The following is a 21,803-nucleotide window of genomic DNA, read 5'->3' as shown; positions in this document are numbered from 1 at the left end:
CACCACAATACCTGTATTCTGATGTGTTGTTGGGTCCAGCAGTCATCAAGGACTAATATAGAATAATTTGTATCACTTTCCTGCTGATTTGGATGGAAGAAGATAAAAAAAAGATTTATCCGATACAGCAGCATTAGATAAATAGTAGTATCAGTAATAATCTATTTGAATTTTTCAAATTACCAGTATTTGTTTGAAACTATATTTGACCATTTAACATTTTTACATTTATATTTTCCTTTTCTCGTTCTAGTTTTTTCTCTCTCACCTCCTCGATTTCTACTCTCCTCCTCATCTCCATTTCATCTTCTTCCTCCTCACCTGAAGCCTCACTCCTAAACTGAAGAATATGAAATTGTTTATTTATTTTTGACATTTTCCCAGTTGGTTTATCATGAGCGTATCAGGCATGTGACCCTCCTGTCTCCATACAGCTGACAAACAACATGTTATAAGCTAACATTACCCCAGATAATTTTAGAAACTAGTATCTTAAATCTCTTTAAGTACTTTCTCTTTGATAAAAAGTTTTAATACATTGTCACATCACATTTATTTTTTAAGTGTGAGGATACGCTCATTAGATCCACTTAAAACACATTTTCAGTAACAGAGGCAAAAACAGAAAAATATGAATATCATTAACAATTTACCTGTATGACAGAGTATTAGCGACACAATAAAAAAAAGTACACAATAAGTTTCCGATACGGCATCCGTGGTAGTTTGCCTTCTTGAAACATCAACTGTAATCTCCATATTTTGATTTTTTTTCTTGAAAAAGTATTTCAGCTTTTTTGCTTGTTACCCATCTTGACCCAGATACTCAGACACATACCCAGATACTTGGATCATAAAATTACAGACCCCTAGGCAGAAATGTTTTCTGGGCCCTAGCCGACTTGTTTTGAGGATAAGATTTCTTTCTGCAATAATCAGACATATTGATAGTACACAGAATAGTTTGAAATGCAAAGGCTGTATCTTTGAGAAAAAAGTTATAAACACAACACAACTTTACTAATGTCATGGGTTGCTCTGAGGATCCACTCGCAGGACTCCGGAGTTGTGTTTTAAAAGAGACTGTTTATTTACAAGATCTTCACCAAGTGTATTTACAGACAGTGCGAGGATAGTGCTATATACAAGATGTGAGAGGCAGGGTTCCAGGGCTCCAGGGAAAACAGGGGAATCACACACGCGCTCACTACAACCTCTCTCTCCGCTAGTGACCAGTCACTCCTTCCACACTCCACACAGGGAAACATGGGGACGGGTCCGGGGAATCTAGAACACAGAGACACATGTTAACTTTCTGAGACGGAGGCACGGGAAACTTGGGCTCGACATGTACTGACTAGAGTCTTCACAACAATCCAGTGTTGAACAGCTGACCTCCTCCCTCTAAAATACCAGTTGGTCTGATGAGGCCCAGGTGTTCCCAATCCAGGAAGGCGTGGGCCGAGGGCGTGAACCCACCATGATTTCAGCCCTGGCAAAACAGGAGAGAGAGGGAGAGAGGGGGAGAGAGAGATAGAAAAGGAGAGCCAGGAGTGGGGAGATTATGATCAGTGCCTTGCCGATCCCGCAGGTCGTGACAGCTAAATCCTCTAAAGTAACTTACATTAAATTAAAAAGGATGAAAATACTGTTTAATTAAAGTTTTTGCATGCACACCTGTTATCATCTTACTCCCTCATTCTCTCTCTCTGTCTGTCTGTTTTCCTTATGATCTTCTCATCTTTTACCTCCTTTCAACAATTCTTGCCATTGCCACAGTCTTGCTCCCAGATGAATGTTGAAGAAATAACAGAAATATTTCCTGTAAACTTGCTTTTTGGGTTATGAGGAAAGCCTGGCTTCTTCATTTAGAGCCATTCAAACCTTTGGGTCATAGATTTACCTTAATTGTGAGCTGCTAACCACAAGATTAGCTTGCATGGCAGTGGCATCTACTAGCTAGTTGACTTAGGGAGAGATCACAATGTAGATGAAAAAGGGAGAGATAGAATCTAGACTACTGTATTTAAATAAAGACTACTGTATTTGGCCAATTTTTATAATAAAAAATATCATATCTACTTTTTGATAATTTGTGGTTTAAGATTGCATTCCCATAATGCCCACCGGACAATCTGGCCCAGAAAATACTGATAAGCATCCAAACTTTTGTAGGGCTTCAGATCTCGTATAATTGATTTGCTGGTGATAACATAATTATATAAATCATGTAGAGGGACAGTGCCAGATTTGCACAGCATCAGTAAACACACTGAAGAAGTTCAGTAAACATCCATCTTTAGCCCCAGTTTGCCCAATTTATGCACATTATGAGCAATATGCTCCCCATGAATGTGTTTTATTTCCTCTGAGACAGTATATATACTTTTGTTTACTATACTATAGTTGCCATAGTTTGCTTCAGCTACATAATGTATAATGTTACTTCACGTGTCATGATAAATTACATGTCTGCACACCTCAAAACTTTCTCTAATCATAAAAGCTTTTCCATCTGCAGAACAACTACCCAGAACTACTGATTTGGTTGGAGTTTTTTTATGATCACATTATGATTTCTGACTCGGTTATAAGTTGAAGCCTGTGACCTTTATCTACAGGATTTTATTTATTATTACTACTACTACATGATTGGCTGACTGGGGTTAGGGTTAGGGTTAGAGGTATGTGTTCTGGAAGTATGCGCTATTTTAAATGAAAGATACGTTCAAATTAGAACTACTTTGTTATTAAATTAACCTATATCTAATAATAGTCTAATGCATGTAGCATGGTTAATTTACCTTTTTCTGTTTAATTGTGTGTAAATTAGCTGATTTTCAGGAAATTAATCTGCAACCTTAATCATTGGTTCATTTGTCAAACCTAAATACCAAATGCTATATAAATCATTAGCACTTAGTAATAATGATTGATGTTGCTTTTTGGCCTATTTGACAAAAAACTGATTTTGTGGCATTGAATTATACTTTATTATCACAAGTGGCATTTTCATTGTTTTCCTTTATTTTTGCAGTACAAGTTATTATTCATATTGTCTGTGTGTAGTTATCATTTTTAGTTACCACAGAGAGCCCTGAAATCAAAGCAAGTTTGAAAGGCCCATGAGCAGTAGCTGACTACTTGGGCACAGTTGCCTATATTTTGGACATACAGCTAACAACTATTATTTATATTATAATATCTCTATGATACAGAGATAAGAAATTGATCATTAAAACCTGAACAGTTATTTTCTTCACATCATACTCTAACACTATGCAGTTTCAACACTGTACTAAGTATTATGTATAATTTGAATGATATTATCTGTTCACTTGTAGTTGTGGCATAGAGTCAAGACAGGAAAATGCCATGACCTCTGTCTCCTGCTTATCAATGCTTGTGCTGCCGTTTACTCCCACACACAACATCCCTGTGTGTTTCTGTCTGGTTGTAGATGCTCCAGCTGTGTCAGAGGGCAGAGATGTTGGAGTGACACTGGGCCAGAGAGGAGTGCTGGAGTGTGAGGCTGATGCAGTGCCTGAGGCAGATTTTGAATGGTACAAAGATAACAGAAGGTAATTGGTCTTACATTTGCATTTTAAATAGGCAAATTAAAGGTATGTGAATATGTGCGTGTGCCTTTGTGTGTGTGTGTGTGTGTGTGTGTGCACACAAGTTACTGATGGTTAATGATTTGCTGTGAAATTTATAGTCCCAATACTATCTAAACTGATTTTTTTTTTAAAAAGTGTGGGAAAAAAAAGTCAAAAAGAAAACATGAATGATATGATTTGATATTTTTCACTCATTTAGGATCTTTAATGACTTTGATGGTATGGAGATTGTCAGTACTGGATTAGGATCAAAGCTGACCTTCTTTAATGTGTCTGATGGAGATTATGGCAACTACACCTGTGTTGCCATCAACACACTTGGGAGTTCAAATACAAGCTTCCTTCTGTTTGGTAAGTACATTTATGATACTTGACAACAGGAACTATAACTAAGATTGTGTAATATGTTAGATTTGTACAAACGTTGTTGTATGCAGTCATTTTATTTTGATGTTTAGTTGCTGCATTCGACCGTGTCCCTAGGGGTGTCCTGTGAGAGGTGCTACGGGAGTATGGGGTGTCTGGCCCATTGTTACGGGCCATTCGATCCCTATACAACCATTGCAAGAGCTTGGTTCACATTGCCGGCAATAAGTCGGATTCGTTCCCGGTGGGTAATGGGCTCTGCCAGGGCTGGCCTTTGTCACCGATTCTGTTCATAATTTTTATGGACAGGATTTCTAGGCGCAGCCAAGTGGCGGAGGGCTTTCACTTAGGTGGCCTCAGAATCTCATCTCTGCTTTTCGCAGATGATGTGGTTCTGTTGGCTTCATCGGGTGATGGCCTCCAGCTCGCACTGGAATGAGGATTAGCACATCCAAATCTGAGGCCATGGTTCTCAGCCGGAAAAGGGTGGAGTGCCCACTCCGGGTCGGGGATTAGTTCCTGCCCCAAGTGGAGGCGTTCAAGTATCTTGGGGTCTTGTTCGCGATTGATGGGAGAAGGGAGCCGGAGATCGACAGGCGGATTACTGATGCGGACGCTGCACCGGTCCGTCGTGGAGAAGAGAGAGCTGAGTGTAAAAACGAAGCTCTCAATTTACCGGTCGATCTACATCCTTACCCTCACCTATGGCCACAAGCTGTGGGTACTGACCAAAAGAACAAATGAGCTTCGTCCGAAGGTTGGCTGGCCTCTCCTTTAGAGATAAGGTGAGAAGTTCAGCCATCCGGGAGGGGCTCAGAGTAGAGCCGCTGCTCCTCCAAATCGAAAGGAGCCAGCTGAGGTGGTTCGGGCATCTGACAAGGATGCCTCCTGGGCGCCTCCTGGGTGAGGTGTTCCAGGTATGTCCCACCGGGAGGAGGCCCCGGGGCAGACCCAGGACATGCTGGAGAGATTATATCTCTCGGCTGGCCTGGGAATGCCTTGGTGTTCCCCCGGATAAGCTAGAGGAGGTGGCTGGGGAGAGGGAGGTCTGGGCTTCTCTGCTTAGGCTGCTGCCCCTGCGACCCAGCCCCGGATAAAGCGGAAGAAGATGGATGGATGGATAGTTGCTGCTAATCAGGTCACTCTTGCAGTGGTCCTCATTATCACTAAGCTGGGTCTTTAATCACTGTCACATGTAGTGACCAGAATTGCACTCTACAGCCCAAGATGGTACTTGTTGTGCTGCTGTGGAGCCTCTCAAACCAGAACCTGCAGCCAGTGGAGAATTTTTTATGTACTGTACATTGAGCTCACCAAGGCTGCAAAGCAGAATAAGTCACCGAATACAGTCCAAGACGGTTTCATTAACCAAGTACTACCCTGGGTGCATGTCTTTAACTTCACTATCTCCACTGTTCTGTCCTCTGTGAAGTTATAAATCTCACCAGAAAAATTTGAGAAGTGGAGAGTTGCATCTTATTTTGAAAATGTATTGGATTCACTGTGCTGTTCCTGTGTCTGACATCATGTCCTCTTCATCTGCTCTGCTTATTTAATATGGCTTCCATCAAAAATAAGGCCAAAATATAGTCAGTGAGTGAATAGCCACTTCTGGGACTAGACTGATAAACGTTTTGTTGGCATGTTTAAGTCTATTTTTTGGCTAAAGTTCTAATTTGTATAATTTGTTAGATCCCAGGTTAGGCTTTGTTTGTTTGTTTAGTCATGATAATATATGTGTAATATTATACAGCAAATTAAGGGGACTGCTGAGCATACACCCTCGTGTGCACAATCATGGCTTATTTGTGTGTGTGGCTCCTGAGTTCTCTGCTCACACACAAGGAAAATAATTAGAATTGAATAGAATAATCCTTTAATTGTCCCACAAGGGGAAATTTGGTTGTAACAGCAGCCAAAAAGACACATATACAAACAAACAGTACACTGGACACGGAACAGAAACATACACAATTTTTCTTACATATTTACATTAAGGACAGTGGTTACTATATACAGAGAGTACTGTACAGTTATTAAATTAAATAAAAATAACTACAGGTAAGAGGCAAACCAGGTTGTAGTGCGAATTGCGTGGTAATAAATACCTGTGCTATACATATAAGTCTATAGAACTCTTGGAAATCAGTTAAGCCTGTGTCAAGCCTGTGTGAGCTTTAAATACACTGTTCTCATGTAAGCATTAAAATTCTTTCTGAAATCATACTGCCATGTCTGAATAAAGCCTTAAAAATTATTTATATGACAGACGGCCATTCAAATAATAATAAAAAAAAACCCTTACACATCTGATGGAAGGTCCTTGTTACATATTGCATTGTTAAAGGGTCTTTATTTGGAGAGTGCACAGATGTTTGCTGTTCTTAAAATTTTGATAAAATTACTTTATTTGTGGTACTTAAGACAAAGCATTTTGCCTTTAGGGCCCCACCGTTGCTTTTATGCGTTGCTGCTGTTTTGTCAGTTGAACTACCTGAAACTGATATCATTATGTTGCTTTTCTGTTTCTGACACGTTGCTCTGTTCAATTTGTTTCCCTGGTGTAGTGGTAATTGAACCCACTAGCTCAACACTTTTGCAAGGTTAGTATTCAACACCAGCATGAACGTCAGCTGTCGAGGATCAATAGTATTAATTGCATGCTGGAGCCTGTGGAACATTGCCATTTTCACAATTGTAAGTTAGGCTGCATTAGAATTTCAGAGACGATGAGTCTCTGCTACATTTGAAAAAAAGTGAAATCATTTGTCTTGGCTTTTTGAACCAGTCAAAATTGCACTTTAACCCTCTGTGGTTTTATTGAATTGACATGTTAGAGTTCTTGTGTGGTATGCAGGATCTCTGAGGACGGTGAGCAGCAAAGGAAAGTGACATATGCAAATCTGTGAAAATGGTCAATGAAGTCTGTTTCATTAACTGTGTTTCATCTTTTTCTTCTCAAACCTAACTGCCTCTCTGTGTGACATCGGCTTCATTTTGATTCTTTGCATGTGCTTTTCCTAATGTAAGTATTTATCATGTTTGTTTGTTCTTCTGTGATCCATTGTACCAATATTTGCTGCATTTCAACTGTACATGCTACAGAAGAAAACCAAACAAAATTGCAAATTTCTTGTGTGAATCTGTGCACATTTTGAGGTCCAGCACTTTAACGCGTGAAACTGCAGAGATAAACACCACACCTACTTTGCCATTTGATTTGTCCTTGTGACTGCAACCAGCAGTCCATTCACATAACAGAATTGTATTAATGACTTTGATTTGGACTATGACTATGAGTGATTTTCATTATTCTAATTATCAGTAGAGAGGATTAGGAATAATCCACTGTGGAAGGATAATTGGATACATGCCCCCAAAGGAAACTTGTGGAAAGCCAAGGGAAATGAGTAGTCATTGTTTTACCAATTTCAATGTAAAAATGATCCAAAATCCTTTTATAATACACTCATTTAGAACTTGCCTCATCCCCAAAAAGGGCATGATGAAAATATTACATGCTTTTATTCATAGAATGCATCATGCAATACTTTGGTAATTTTAGCAATGTGTTAAAAATATCAGTGCTGGAATACTGCATTTCAATTTGAATAAGTGTTTTAAATCACTTCTCAATCCTAAGAATGTCCTTGAAAAAACAACCTTGCTGAGCACGGTTCATTTTTATCCTACTAAACCTTTGAGCAGTTCATGTCATCTTGAAGAGTTTTCCTTTAAATATAGTTTTTTGACAGTGTTGTTACTTCCTCACTGAGATTACTTCCTTACTCTGCTTCTCTTTGTTCATCTTTCACTATCATCCAAACTTCATAACACTATTCACTGTTATGTGCTAAATAAATCAGATCCAAAGATGAATGATGATGATTAATTTACAGTTGCTACTTACAACAAATATAGGAAAAGAATGCATCGTAAGTGATGTTCAAAAACAAAGTACAAACACAGTTTAACAAAAAAACAAACTGTAATAGAAACCTGAGGTACTTTAAAGTAGGATCCATGGCATATATCACTTGCTTTAACTTAAAACTTCAGCCAGCACGACTTTTTAACACCAGCAAGATGGACATTTTACCCTCTGGCATTTTCAAAATCCTGTAACTCTATTAACCCTTTAAGGCCGGTCGGAGCGGGCACGTTCTGTTTTGCGTAACTATTTTTAAATCCCTGTAGAACCGGAACCGCGTAAGCTAGCGCAATAATTTTTTTTGCATATGAAACCTGACCTGAAAATTGTATAAAAAGCGCTTGCAGGAACAAAAACATAAAATAAAACTATGAAGACACTCAAAATAAATTTCCTGTTGTTGTAAACTATTTTTTGCAACTTTTTTGTATTTAAAGTTTTCAGGGATAAGCCTCTTAAATTTAAAGTAGAAATATATGTAAAAAAAAACAAAAACGATTTTCTATTTTTTTGTAGTTTATTGCACTTTTTTTCAATTAATGCAGTTACTATGGACTTAATGCATACATATTATTAAAATATGGGCTATAACAGTTGTATTGATGTATAGATACTTGAAATGCTCCCAAAAATGGCACTGCAGCATGTAAAAATATAAAGTAAGCTCTGGCGGACTTGGTTCTATGGCAGGTCTTAAAGGGTTAAAATAAAACCTGATCGTCTCAAATTTCATGACTTTTTTTAAAAAAAAAAGGGGATTATTTATCAAATTTGGAATTTTGGAATGTTTGAGATCAAAAGAAAAACAAAATGTCCACTTTTACCTAGAACCCACCTTTGACTGTTATAACATCAGCCAAAAGCTAGTTATATGTGACTGATAAATAAATATATAGGTGACTGTAGTTAGATTAAAAAAAACAAAAAGAATGATTACTACAGGCTGAGTATGGGATTTTGAGCAGAAGCAGGGGGAGTGCGTAACCGAAAGCATGGAGAAGTGACAGGTTGCTTTCTCTTCTGAGCAGCATAGGAATTCATACCTAACGTGAACAGAGTCTAGACTGTGGAGAACTAATCCAAACAAATGAATAGTGAAATCCAGAGCACATCAGTAAAACAGGTTTTAGACCTGACCCGGACAGCTGGGGAGGTGAAGCTGCAGATTGAGAATTGGGGAGCAGTGTGAACACTGAATGGGAGGTTGCACTTTGGTGATTTTGAGGCAGATGTAAAAATGGACGCGATGATCAACTTGGACATTACTACTTTTACAATAATAATTTAAAATGCTTTTTTCTCCCCTTTTGTGTAGCCTGCGTTGAGATCAATTTTAAAATGTAAACAATCAACTGAGGGGTCAAAATCACTCCTCCTGGCAGTTACAGTGTTAATTACTGTGTTCCCAGATTCTCGCTATGCAAATATCCTGCATTTCTTTTTCCTAACTCTAAACCTTAAAAAATCTTATGTTTTGTGGCGAAACAAAAGAAGGTATAGATAATACAGTTAGTCACTTTTTCAGGCTCTTGGTTTAAGTCATTGTTAACTTTATCAGTATTAAAACATAATTGTTGCCATACAGTCTGTGGGTGTGCATTGTCAAACAACAAAGCACATTCTCAATTTCCGTCAACTGAATGTGTACTGAATTTTTGCTGATATATTAACCATTGACATTTTGTTTCTTGTTATGAATGCAAAACTGTTTGCAAGATAACCCAGGGGAACATACCATCAAAGACACAACCAGGTGTCCCTAAAATTGAACTCTAATATATTGTAGCAAAAACTTCTGCATCAAAATTGCAGTACTGTGACCTTTAAATTCTGTCTTCATGCCATCTTATTAAGATGACATACAAACCATAATAATTGTTACAGGTCTTATTACTCTTTAAGTTGTTGTTTAAAAAAAACACAAATATGTTTGTAATGCTGGATTGTTCACAGACGGGAGGTTTTACTTACTTCAAGTACTGACACACCAAAAGAAGAAAACTCCTTAGTGGTGAAACTTACCCAGATGTTTTTCCTCATTCTATCTCCTGTTAGGACCGAGAGCAGTTCAGGATGGCAGCGGCGGTGCAATGAGTGTGCACTCACACAACTGTCTCCTCTTCATTATAATTCTGTCCTTCCTGCTTAGATTTTGAAGATAAATTGAGTTGAACTCCAGTGTTTTGTGTGTGTGTGTACCTGCGTGTGTGTGTGTATGCGTGTGAGTGTGTGTAGGTGTGTGTGCGTGTGTGTGTGTGCGTGGGAGTGTGTGTGTGTGCGTTTTTGTTTTTTCCAACTGAAACCATAAACTGATGCACATTAAGTGCATGATTTAATCTGCACTGCATTGATGTTGACCCGCTAAACAAGTATGTCATTGAGGGTCTTTTTTTTTAAGATTTCAAGGATGTAACAAATGTTTCACCTTTTAATTGAATTTTGTTGGATATTTTTCTCTTTGAATCATATTATTCTGGATTTTCTCTTTTTACCTGTGATTCTAAAAAAAAGATTTTTAAAATGGTGTCTCTTATTTTTAAAAAGTGTCTCTTAATCAAATGGATTTGTCTTGAATTTAACCACACTGAATATTCATGTCTATTCCAGGAAACAGCAAATTTACAGCAAATATAAGAAGTGAATTCTAAATACCTCAAAATTAAACTGAAAGAGTCAAACACAAGGTTGCCCTGAGGCTGAAAACCTGGTATTATCATATTTTAATGTATAATAATTATCCTTTCGTCTGGTTGTTGAAAGCAGAATTGTAGTATTTTTGTTTCCACCATTATAGTGATATATTTGCACTTGTGCTATGCTAATCTTTTTAATTATATTTTTTCAATTATGTGTAGTTTTAAATATTTTTAAGAACGGGAAATATGAACTTGTAATTATTTGGGACAAACCCCTTACTTTCATCTCTTTGTCATTTTTTGTTCTTTACTGGTACTGGTTGTATACAAAAATGTTGTCAAGATTATTATAATTATGTTAGACTTTAATATTTACAGATGGAGGGAATGTTAGCTACATTTGTATGGAGTGGACATCTGACTTAAATAATGCAGACCTATTAATGCTATTGATATTTGTTTAATATCATACCATGTATACATGCTCTAGAAATTGTTCCTGTTTATGTTCTAAACCAGCACTGGAGGGTTACAGAACAGTCGTTTTGAGTAGATTAACACAAAATAAACTCTTTCTGCATGTATTTAGACACAAATGACCCAAAGACTATATTTCATAAACTTCCTGTTTTTCAAATCACCAAACAAAGACCCTGATTTTTAAGTATTGTCTTCTCATTAACTTCAGAGTAAACTAGAGGTCTTCATGGGTACAAAAATGTCTGTCTGTGCAAAAATGTACCACAGTGAATTAAAGTGGATTTGCCTATTTTTTTTAATATTGACCCAGAAATAATATAGAAATAACACCTGGGTTAAAAAAAGGTCAGAAAAAATAGGTCAGAAATAAAGACTATATGTAAAACGTGGCATAACTGCAAATGAGCATTTATGCCACTGTGACATAATTGCTCATTTGCAGTCTTAAGAGTTCCTTTTTCATTGACAACCTGAGGAAATTATTCACTACCATACAATAGTAACTAGAAGCATACATTGTTTCATCATTATCTGTAAATTAAACTATAATGCACAAAGTGAAGATCATATTAGACTGAAGCTGTATTGAAAGTAGGAACTGAGACCATAAACTTATAAGAAAAGGGTTGAATTAGCAAACATTTTGCAGTAAAGACTTTCAGACTTCTGTTGATTTGGACTTTATAACTTAAGCAATTATTCTTAGCCTATTAGAATGAAAGCAGATTTAAGGTACTTTTGCTGCCACTTCACAATTTAGACTTATAGGCTAAGACCCATCTTTAGTATTTTGTCCATTATCCAGTCCTATACAGATCTACTGACATGGGTAGACTCATGAAGACCTTTAGAGTAAATGTGTTGTCTTTTGACACGAGTAAAATACAAAATCATTGATACTCTTAAACCAAAATGTACAGTATAGGAGTCAGATTGTGAGATGTTGGTCAGAAGATTTAATAATTTTAGACTTTACTGTAGAGTATGCAAGCCAACTGCAATAACTGAGACTGATTAAAGGTCTCAGCAAATAGGCCACAACAGTTCTTATCACCTGATATATAACTTGCATTAACAGAAAAGACAGAATATATGAGAAAACCTGAAAATCATATGTTTCAATATGGACAAACATCAGTGCAGGCAGAGTGTCACAGGCAGCAAACAATCAGCAGACCTCCTTTACCATATTTCATTGTGAGCATGAGAATTTTATGCAACAATCTGTAACCTCTCACAAAATGACAGGAAGAATTAAAGCTGGTAATTTCTCTCTTTCATATCTCTCAATTTGAAAAGAGATTTGTACCAATTGGCAGACTGTACTTAACATGGGTATGCTTTTTTGTTATTTAGTGACAATAACAAAAAATGTACATCTGGTGTTGAACTACTGGCTTTTGTAATGAAAGGGATTGTTTTAAGACATTGTGCATCCCTTGCAAAATGCTGTTTGTTTTTACTGTCAGTTTCTATCAGAGTTTTGCAATTGAAGGTTTCCATTAACACTGCAACAAACAAAAACAGTGAATTAAAACAAATTACTATGTCTGTTTAATGATGGGAGATGTTGCCTTTCTTATCTTCTGAACGTTCATCACACCTAAAAGGAGGAAAGGGTACACAAAAGCAATGACCTCTGTTCTTTTAATATACATTTTTTGCCCCCTTTCTCAGTCTTTTCCCTCTGGCTTGTGTCAGCACCACTGAGGCCCTAGTCCATCATCCACATTCCCCTACCTCTATCTTTCTTTTCTTTCCATGGTTTTTGGGGATAACAACCTTTTCACTCCTTGGTGTGAAAAGAAGAGCCAACATCCAAATCAGAGAGGCATGAAACGGGTCGTTTTAGAAACTGATCAGGATAATCACGACCTGAATCTGACAGGCTAATCATTGTTTGTTTTCACATATCAGAGAGAGGGAGGGACAGAGCGAGACTGCAGAACATTATTTATCTCTAGCACTCCAATGTTTGGAAATGACATGGTAATTATTCCATCCTGGGTTGAAAGAAGGCACTACCAATCACACGTCTATCCTGCACAGTCATTTTATGACAAGATTCACCACATTTAAGATGGACTCACATCACCTCATAGGGAAGTTTTTGCAGTGATCCATTCAATACTACCTATAAGCAAATGTTTATCATCTAGCCAGATTTTTTAATAGCGCAGCAATAAACACCTGAAAGTCTTATTTCGATTTTCCAGTACATTTGCTGCTGAGTACTTGCTCACACTTAGTAGCACATGTACAGTTTGATCACTATCTCACAAGGTAATCGAAACTGTGAGAATTAAAAATACGACTTTAGAACTCTACAAATTTTTTATATCAAATACACCTGTTTATGAACTTGCAGTAAGATCTCTCACCATGGATAAAATTTTGCAAATTGCTTAACACTGAGCTAAGAATGTGATAAAAATCTTGATGCATTCTTAATCATCCAGGTAAAAAAAATCCCCAAACGTTGATTCTGTTCATGTGGACGTAACGCTTTCAGTGGGAGAAATGTTTTGTCACTCATCCAAGTGACTTCTTCAGTCTCAGCTGACCCCACCTTCTTCAAATCAAACAAAATTGATGGCAAACATTTATGCTGGTTTGTGCTTCTAAAATGTTAGTTTGTAATGCTTTTGTAAGAACATTAATGAAAGTTTCAAGGTCAAAAGCCCGTATTTACCTTTTCTAATAAAAAACATCCCTATGTTGTTCTGATTAATTTGTATTTTGTTAATGCATAGTCTATTTTAACTATTACGGTGAACCTATTTTTTTTTTACTTTTGAGACTGTGATCATGATAAAAATATCATGGTTTATGTTTCACAATGTTTTCACCATAAAGAAAGGTGCTGGGTGACCTTGGATGACCTCTAGGAACTTTTATTAATATATTTGAAATTATTAAATTATTATTTATTAACAACCAGAGACCAAAGACTATTCTTCAATGACAACTGATCAGTGGCCATCAGTACCATTCATAGAGAGTTGGGAAATGGCTGCAATCACAGCATTGTAAGATAGCGAAAGATGTACCCTTAGGCTCCTTCCTCAATTCAGAGATGGTCTTTCCCTTTTCACGTAAATGGCCTCCTTCACTCCCCACTCAAACTAGCACTCCTCCCTGTCCAGGATGTGTACCGGTACAGCTTCATCCTACAGGTTAGTGGAAAGAGTATGCACCAGCCTGTAGGATTATATAGACTGCAAAGTCTTGGCCTGATGAGTTACCTCTTGTTGTGCCATCTACTTTGCCAGAGGTTGTTTGGTTTCCCCGATGTATAAATCATGGCAATTCTTCTGGCACTTAGCAGCGTACACTACATTACTCTGTTTGTATCTGGTGATTTGATCCTTGGGGTAGACCAGTTTTTGGCGCATTTACTCAAGGCCATCTTGATATGATGTTTTTCTGCTTCCTTGGCTGCTGTATCTGTGGGGATGGTGTTCGCTCTATGTTGTACCATCCTGATCACAACCAGTTTTTGCTTTAGTGGATGATGAGAGTTAAACCTTGAATACTGATCCATATGCGTAGGTAGACGGTACACATCAACTTTTAAATGACCCCCATTACTGATGAAAATCTTACAGTTTAAGAAGGCTAGTCTGTCATTTTTCATATCCTCCCTGGTGAACTTGATGTGTTTGTCTACCGAGTTAATGTGATCAGTGAATTGTGGTACATCCTGAGATTGTCATCCACATACCTGAGCCAATGACTTGGTGGTTTTCCTTACCTGGATGCATCAAGACATTTTAACCCACTTTGGCAAAGACTGCCTAAAGCTACTACATGAGTACGAGAAAACAGCAAGTAAGATAGCTGACTCCAGGGTCCACCTGAGATTCAGCCTCAGATGCAGACAAAACAGGATTACTCCTAAAATTCTGCCAATGAGATCATAAGTTCAAGGCCTCCAAGAAACAAAAATCCCCCAGAAGGCACAGAACACAACATTTTGGGAACGATAAGTATCATCCATGATCAGAGGATGACATAGAGAAGAGTCAATGCCTGTCAGATCATTGTTGAAAATCCAACTGGATTATATTTTCTAAAGCTTTCGTGTTGGTCTGAGATGTACAAAGCTAAGAGTAAAAGGTAATTTTAATTTCATTGTTTTCAAATCCCTGTTGTTCCAAACACAGAAAAGGGAAAAGCATGTGGAGAAAACCTATGCATGCTGCCTCTTTACAGGCTTATTTTGGATTTTTTTAAGCCTTTTGTATTACCTAGTGCCAGTGTTCTTGATCCGATATGGACATTGTCAGCCTCAAGGTTAGACAAGCTGGCTTGCAGAGCAGTTAAATAAAGACAGTCAAATTGCATGTTGCGAGGCAGTGTAATGATTTGTGCCACACAACACAGCTAATTTCCCATTTAATGCACATTTAGTTGAAAAACAAAAACAAAATCTTTCTTTGTCCTCATGTTGTCCAGTTGGTCTTAACTAGGTTCACTTTAATTCAAATTCTGTTGTAATTAAACTTTTAATGTTTCCCTTTAATGTGACTACTATGGTTCAAGGGTTTATGCTAAAATAGAAATTGCATGTGTTTTGGATAACCTTCCAGCTAACCTTAATGCAGGCGTATTTATATTCATCTTTGCAGACTATTTTGATTGTTCAAGTCTTTGAACAGCTTCATGATGTTTCTGTCTGCAGGTTTCTGTTTTGGAATAACAACATTTTGATTGTTTCCTGTAATACAGCCACAGGCAGCACTGGCTAACAGTGACAAATCATAGCTACATTAGCTTGATACTTAATTAATTTTCAATTCTTGGACATTCAAAGGAACTACACTAGTTTGAAATACATCTGAATTTTCCTTTAAGTAAGAAGTCTGACCTTGTGTGATGATTACAGTGTTTTGCTAAATGTCATTTTTTTTATAAATAAAATAGAATTAAATTGAAATTTAATTTAAGAAATCATTCCCTTTAGTAATTAAAAGTCAAAAACTGATTGTGAAAGACTGCACTATTACATTTAGTTTTTAGAAAATAATTTAAATATTTTTTTTGTCTTGTCACTCTTTGCCCTTTATCTTTTCTTTCCCCTCACCCCAAACCAGCCATTGCAGATGGCCACCCTTCCCTAGGCCTGGTTCTGTCAGAGGTTTCTTTCGTTAAAACTGAGTTTTTCCATCCCACTTTCTAGAAGTGCTTACACTTAGGGGGTTGGCAGATTATTGAGATTTCCCCTTTAATGTTGTAGGATCTTTACTCTACAATATACAGTATAAAGCACCTTGAGATGATTGTGGTAGTTTTTGTGCTTTGGCGCTATGTAAATGGAAATAAACTGAAACGAGTTGAATTAAAATTGATTCTTTTTCCACATGCTATGCACTTTCAGCAACTGCACATAATATGCATCTCTTTCAGGCAAACTCAACACAACAGGAGCTGACATACCTATTTAAATTGGAAATAAGCAACCACAGTAACAATTAATCTCTCAGACAAATTGAAGGCAGGCATATTGCATTTTTTTTGTGTCTGCACTATGTTAGAGCAATGGCTCCCAATTCCCACCAAGCATGACTTTAAAAAAAATTATATGCAAGTCCTAATCAAGCCAAACCCATGACAAAATCCAGGCGAATGAGCAGAGGATCTTAGAAATACATATTTCTGATCCTGCACCAGCATTCATTTATGAAAACGCACTGAGAAGTGCTGGATACACATAATTTTTTTCTTTCTGTGAGCCAATTTTGAATCACAGCCCACTAAGATTTGTATTTTGGAAGCATTGCATGTTCATGTTTATATGACCAATTACAAACATCTGTCTCAACTGCCCGGAGATTATCTTAGCAGATTCATGACATTGTCTCACAATATGTTGGGATTCATTTTTGGATTATTTACATGACTAAAATTCTACCCTACACTGAAAAAAGGCCATGTTTGATTTACTTGATTCAATAGTGGACATTGGCTGCACACAAATGTTTTGCTTTGGCAGAAACTTAAACAACTGAGTTAAATCAACACAACTTTTCATATTCAATAAAACTGTGCATTTTGTGTTCATAAAACACGATTGAAACATGTTTAGATGAAGTAAATTGAGCTCTTGGAATATTTTAATCCTTCGCACTTTTGTCATTTTATTTCAACACTATTCAATAACTTTTACCCCAATACTACTTGGTCACTTACAGTAAATACTACTTGAAGGTAGTTGTATAGAGTTGTTGGTCATATGTATTTTATTGATGAAAAATGTGTGCTCATATTTAAGGCTGACAGTAATAAAATGTTGTCTCTTAATATTTTGTGATTTCTTGTCTTTATTTAGTGTTAATGGGTTGTTCAGAGTAAATAGTGATAGGAAGAAATCAAATTGCTGGCATGCTGCACCGCCAATAGACTAGTGATGGGATTTCCGGTTCAGCTCACTAAAAAGAACCGGCTCTTCGGGTTGTTTTGTTGCTTTAATTAATTTATTATTAACAATAATATAAAATTATACACAAAAGGAATTACTAATGTAAAAAACAGTGGTTTTATTTATATAGGTTTATATATAAATATTTACGGTGGCCCCTAGAGACAAAGCACGTACAAACTCCAAAGCAAGTACAAACTCCAAAACACTTTTCTAGCATGAACTGAACTTCCAAAACAGAGCTACCTAGATCACTTACATTACACAATTGAAAGCAAATGTGTATTGTTTGTGTATTTATACACAAGCACTCATATATATTCAAATAATTTAAAAAAAAACTTTAACATTTACCTGTTATTACCACACACCAAATCCGTTTGTTGGTACTTGCTGGCTTGTGTAGCCACTAGGTAACAAAAGGTCAACACTGCACCTAGCATCCTGGGGTCCGTTCTTCGTACCTCGCTAAGTAAGTTAGCTGGATTTGATTGTTGACGATTTCGCGTGATCTTGGATCGTTCGGTTCTCCGAAGCTCATCCGGGACTTGCTGTCATAGCAACAGATCCGTAAGCGTAAACCTGCTTGGGAGCAAGATTGATAAGGAGAGTTTTCAGAATTCAGCGTATATTGCGGGATAGACAGGATCCTTTAGCTCAGTGTGACAGTGTGCTCATAGAGAGATATCGATTTTCCTGTGAGGGTATTATTTACTTAACCAACTTGTTGGATCCCTATGTTAAGAGTTCCACTCACCGTAGTCGGGCATTAACAACTGCACAAACTGTGTGCATTGCCTTGCATTTCTTTGCGAGTGGCACGTTTCTGTACGCTGTTGGAGATGCAGAGAACATTGGCAAAAGTGCTGTCTGCCGTTCCATTCGCAAAGTATACCTGGCACTCAAGCATTTCCTGGGTGTGTTTGTCAAAAGGTTGTCAAACAGGGATTTTTTTTTCTATTGCAGGTACATTAAATTCGATAATGAATGTGATGCAATCATGACCTATGTCTGTAACTATAGCTCGATTGTCAGCACACCGATGGTGTGTGACTCTATGTGCCATATCACAAATGTGGAAGCTAAATGGCCCGGATCAGTGCATGACTCAGGAATTTTCAGAGTCAGGGTTATGCACATTATTTGAGTGTGGTAAGAAAAAGAGACTTATTTTGATATTTCATACTTATTTTGGGCCTAACATAACAGCATTTCTCCATTACACAGGGGCCTACGATGGGATTCTCCTTGGAGACAGGGGTTATGCATGCAGGCAGTACTTCATGACACCGTTCCCTGACCCCAACCCTGGGCCACAAACCCGCTACAATGCAGCTCTAGCCAGGACAAGGGCACGCATTGAAATGACCTTTGGGCAAATAAAGGGAAGATTTCAGTGTCTGAAAAGTCTGAGGGTTGCACCTGACAGGGCATGTGACATTATTGTTGCATGTGCCGTACTGCACAACATTGCCACCATCAGAAAGGAGAGGACTCCTGTGGTGGAGGTGCAGCCTGATGATGACCTCCAGCCAGTGCACTTGGACCAACCTAGTGGCAGAGCTGCACGGGACAGAATTGTGCAACACAATTTCGAATATTAAAAACATGAAAAAACATATTTTTCATTGAAATTTATTTCAGCATCTTTTTCTGTCTCATCAAAAAAAAGCCAGTCATCATTTGCCAGGAAAAAAAATCATATATACTGTATCACGCAAGGTCATCAATAGTGCTCTGTATGAAAGTGTATTTTTACTTACTCTGAAGTTCCTTTTGAAGGAACTCGATTTCTAGTTGAACTTTTTGCCTCATTAGAGCTTGAAGTTCGATTTCACCTAGAAGCTTTTGTTTCTTTGGCTCAGTATACTCCATTTTTTGCTGGAGACTTCTCTTATAGAGCAAACGAATGTCACCCTGTTTCAACTGTAGAGACAACATTTAACGGTCAATACATGTCATATAGGAAGTAAAATTAATTACAAGACTGCCCACCTCTGTATCAGGCCTCTCTGCCAGCCTCTTTGCCTGCAAATCATACTGCAGTCAGAAACACATAGAAGTACACAAGTAGATACAAATTCAGGCCAAATTATGCATGCACTTACAGGGACTTCCTCCAAACCACAGTCATCTAACAGGGTTGCTTCACTGTCCTGTGCAATGGAAACAAAATGGTGTTACAAAGGGATGTGGTACAGCCTATTGGTCTAAATAATTAAAAAAAAGATTTTTATATACACAAATATACATATATATATATCCCAACTTACTGTGCATGCTTCAGTCACCCCTTGCATTGGAACAGGTAAAAGGGATGGAGTGTTATGTAAAACTACACACTAAAAAAACCCACGATGTCAATAAATGTCAAAGTACAAAAAGCATTTTAATTAAGGCAACAACCAAATATTTTACATTGTACAAATAGAATTATGAGCTCATTTACCAGTTATGAAAGTGCTGCTGCTACTGCACCCCGGCTGCTGGTCTAAGGAAGAGCTGCCCCCAGGGATGCCCTCAACAATGGGTCTGGTGGCATTCAATCCTAGGGCCAGCTCCTCTGCCGGGGTGTGACAAGGGGGTGCAGGACCACCACCTGTCTTTTTTTGCTCTGCCCTTTTCTTGGTTGCTGTTATAAATAAACAAACAGATTATTTCAGGGTCTCTTTTCAAGAGACTAAAAGCAATATAAGTGATAAATATTACCATTCTGTAGAATATTCTTATATTTCACTTTTACTTGTTCCCATTTTCTAGTGGGTCCTGTTGTGGCTCTAATGTGAAAGAGGATATAATGTAATATAATATAATATGATATAATGTAATATAATATAATAAATTACTTACGAGTTTAATTTGTCAGCAACTTTCTGCCAGTCCTCTCTCCTTGCTTTTGCAGCCTTTGCAGTGTTCCCTTGTGTTTTAATTAAACTCTGAAACTCCTGAAACCCCTCAATAAAGAGTTCTTGCTCTGCTGGATGTGTCATTTGATCTTGGATGTAGTAAGCGAGGTACGAAGAACGGACCCCTGGAGCACTTTCTGTTGTCTTTTGTATGTGTTTTGAGTTTTTATGTGCTTCTGGAGTTTTTACGTGTTTTGCAGTTTTTACGTGCTTTGTCTGTAGGGGCCACCGTAAATATACTTTTATTTATTCACTCCACATAAAATGTAATAAATAAATCATATAATACAAAAACCAACATTTCAATTTTTAACTATTTAAATTTTCAGCTTTTTCCGTCAAAAATTTTAAAGTGAAACAACACAAAACACTGCAAACCACAACACAATTAAATATAAATTAAAATATGAAAACAATAAGAAGATGCATATTCTCTGTCATATGGGCCTGCATGAATAAACTTTCTGAATCCTTTATCATCTGCAACTGAAAATAGTTGTGGATGATTACTATACCTTTCTAATGTGACGTTGTTGCCCCTGGCTCTCTCTCTCTCCCTCCCGCTCTGTTCCTGTGCTACTGAGTGTAACTACCGCCCCTCCCCCCTCATCCCAGCGTAAAGCACAAGGCTTGCATGCTGAGTGAAGCGGAAAAAAAGTGTGAGAGAGAGGGTGAGAGAAAGAAAAAAAAAAAACAACCCACGGCTCGCGACAAGGAGCTGGCTCACGTCGTTCACGTCAAAGATCCGGTTCTAAGAGCCATTTCATTTGTGACCGACACATCACTACAATAGACTTTATCATGAAAAAAACTGCAAGATCCTCTACAATTGGATCAAGTCAAGTAAGGAACAAGTCAAACTTATTGGTTTCTTATCCCTCAGAGGTCCTGACCTTGGACTGAGCTCATTGTCGTATGCCTGATACATTACCAACAACCACTAACTGTAGTTTTTTAAATCACATCAATATGTCTTACAGCCTGCACACAGTATTGTCTAAGTGTACTGGTACATCAATAATGTATAACCACAGCTGGACATCACCCATAACATTCTGAATGTGTCTCTCTTCCTCAACTATGAAATCTACTATAACTGCAAGGAGAAGCATTTTTCTATTCTCCTTCATTCATATTGAAAAGAAATGTACTGGAATCTTTGTTACTAGGAGAGATGCTTGTGACCTGAAGAAATACTTCTACACAACTGGGTAATAAATAATGTAAACCCGTGTCTATTATGAGCTCAGCATTGTAGGTTTTGTGCTTTTTTGTAAGCAGCGACAGAAACCCCCAACTAAAGAAATGCTTAGCGGTTATACCCCACAGCTCTACTTCAGTCTCAACAAATATTTAATTCATGCAAACATCTGTTCTCTGCTGCTGAGGGCTGCTCATTACATTAGAGACTCAACACAGTAATGTTACTTAAAAGATGAAAGC

General features: G+C 37.5%; 2 protein-coding genes across 8 annotated transcripts in view; one reads left to right on the top strand and one right to left on the bottom strand.

Moving 5' to 3' along the window:
* ntm (neurotrimin) overlaps window positions 1-19,058 on the top strand; it is a 480,597-nt gene extending 461,539 nt beyond the window's left edge. For 2 of the 7 annotated variants that reach the window (XM_086307920.1, XM_086307918.1), the window contains 4 exons: window positions 3,461-3,581; window positions 3,820-3,971; window positions 6,554-6,589; window positions 9,973-17,453. In XM_086307920.1, the coding sequence (XP_086164046.1) occupies window positions 3,461-3,581; window positions 3,820-3,971; window positions 6,554-6,589; window positions 9,973-10,073 (410 nt within the window). In that variant the 3' untranslated portion in view covers window positions 10,074-17,453. The other 5 variants (XR_015131211.1, XM_086307922.1, XM_086307923.1 and 2 more) reach the window with 5 other exon arrangements.
* A 151-nt stretch (window positions 19,059-19,209) lies between these two features.
* On the bottom strand, window positions 19,210-20,444 carry LOC147320093 (uncharacterized). Its single transcript, XM_086307600.1, has 7 exons — window positions 20,305-20,444; window positions 20,164-20,231; window positions 19,904-20,086; window positions 19,728-19,789; window positions 19,563-19,610; window positions 19,450-19,482; window positions 19,210-19,371 (listed from the first exon to the last, which is right to left on the bottom strand). Exons 1-7 carry the CDS (start codon window positions 20,442-20,444, stop codon window positions 19,210-19,212), a joined length of 696 nt encoding a protein of 231 aa, XP_086163726.1.
* Window positions 20,445-21,803: the final 1,359 nt, after the last annotated feature.

This window comes from Aulonocara sp. 'chitande type north' Nkhata Bay, linkage group LG10 (genome assembly GCF_057382095.1).
Source record: "Aulonocara sp. 'chitande type north' Nkhata Bay isolate Kocher_YH1m ecotype deep benthic linkage group LG10, A_spYH_male_GT1.1, whole genome shotgun sequence".
NCBI classification, from domain to species: Eukaryota; Metazoa; Chordata; class Actinopteri; order Cichliformes; family Cichlidae; genus Aulonocara; species Aulonocara sp. 'chitande type north' Nkhata Bay.
This window is presented reverse-complemented; position numbering and strand designations above follow the sequence as displayed.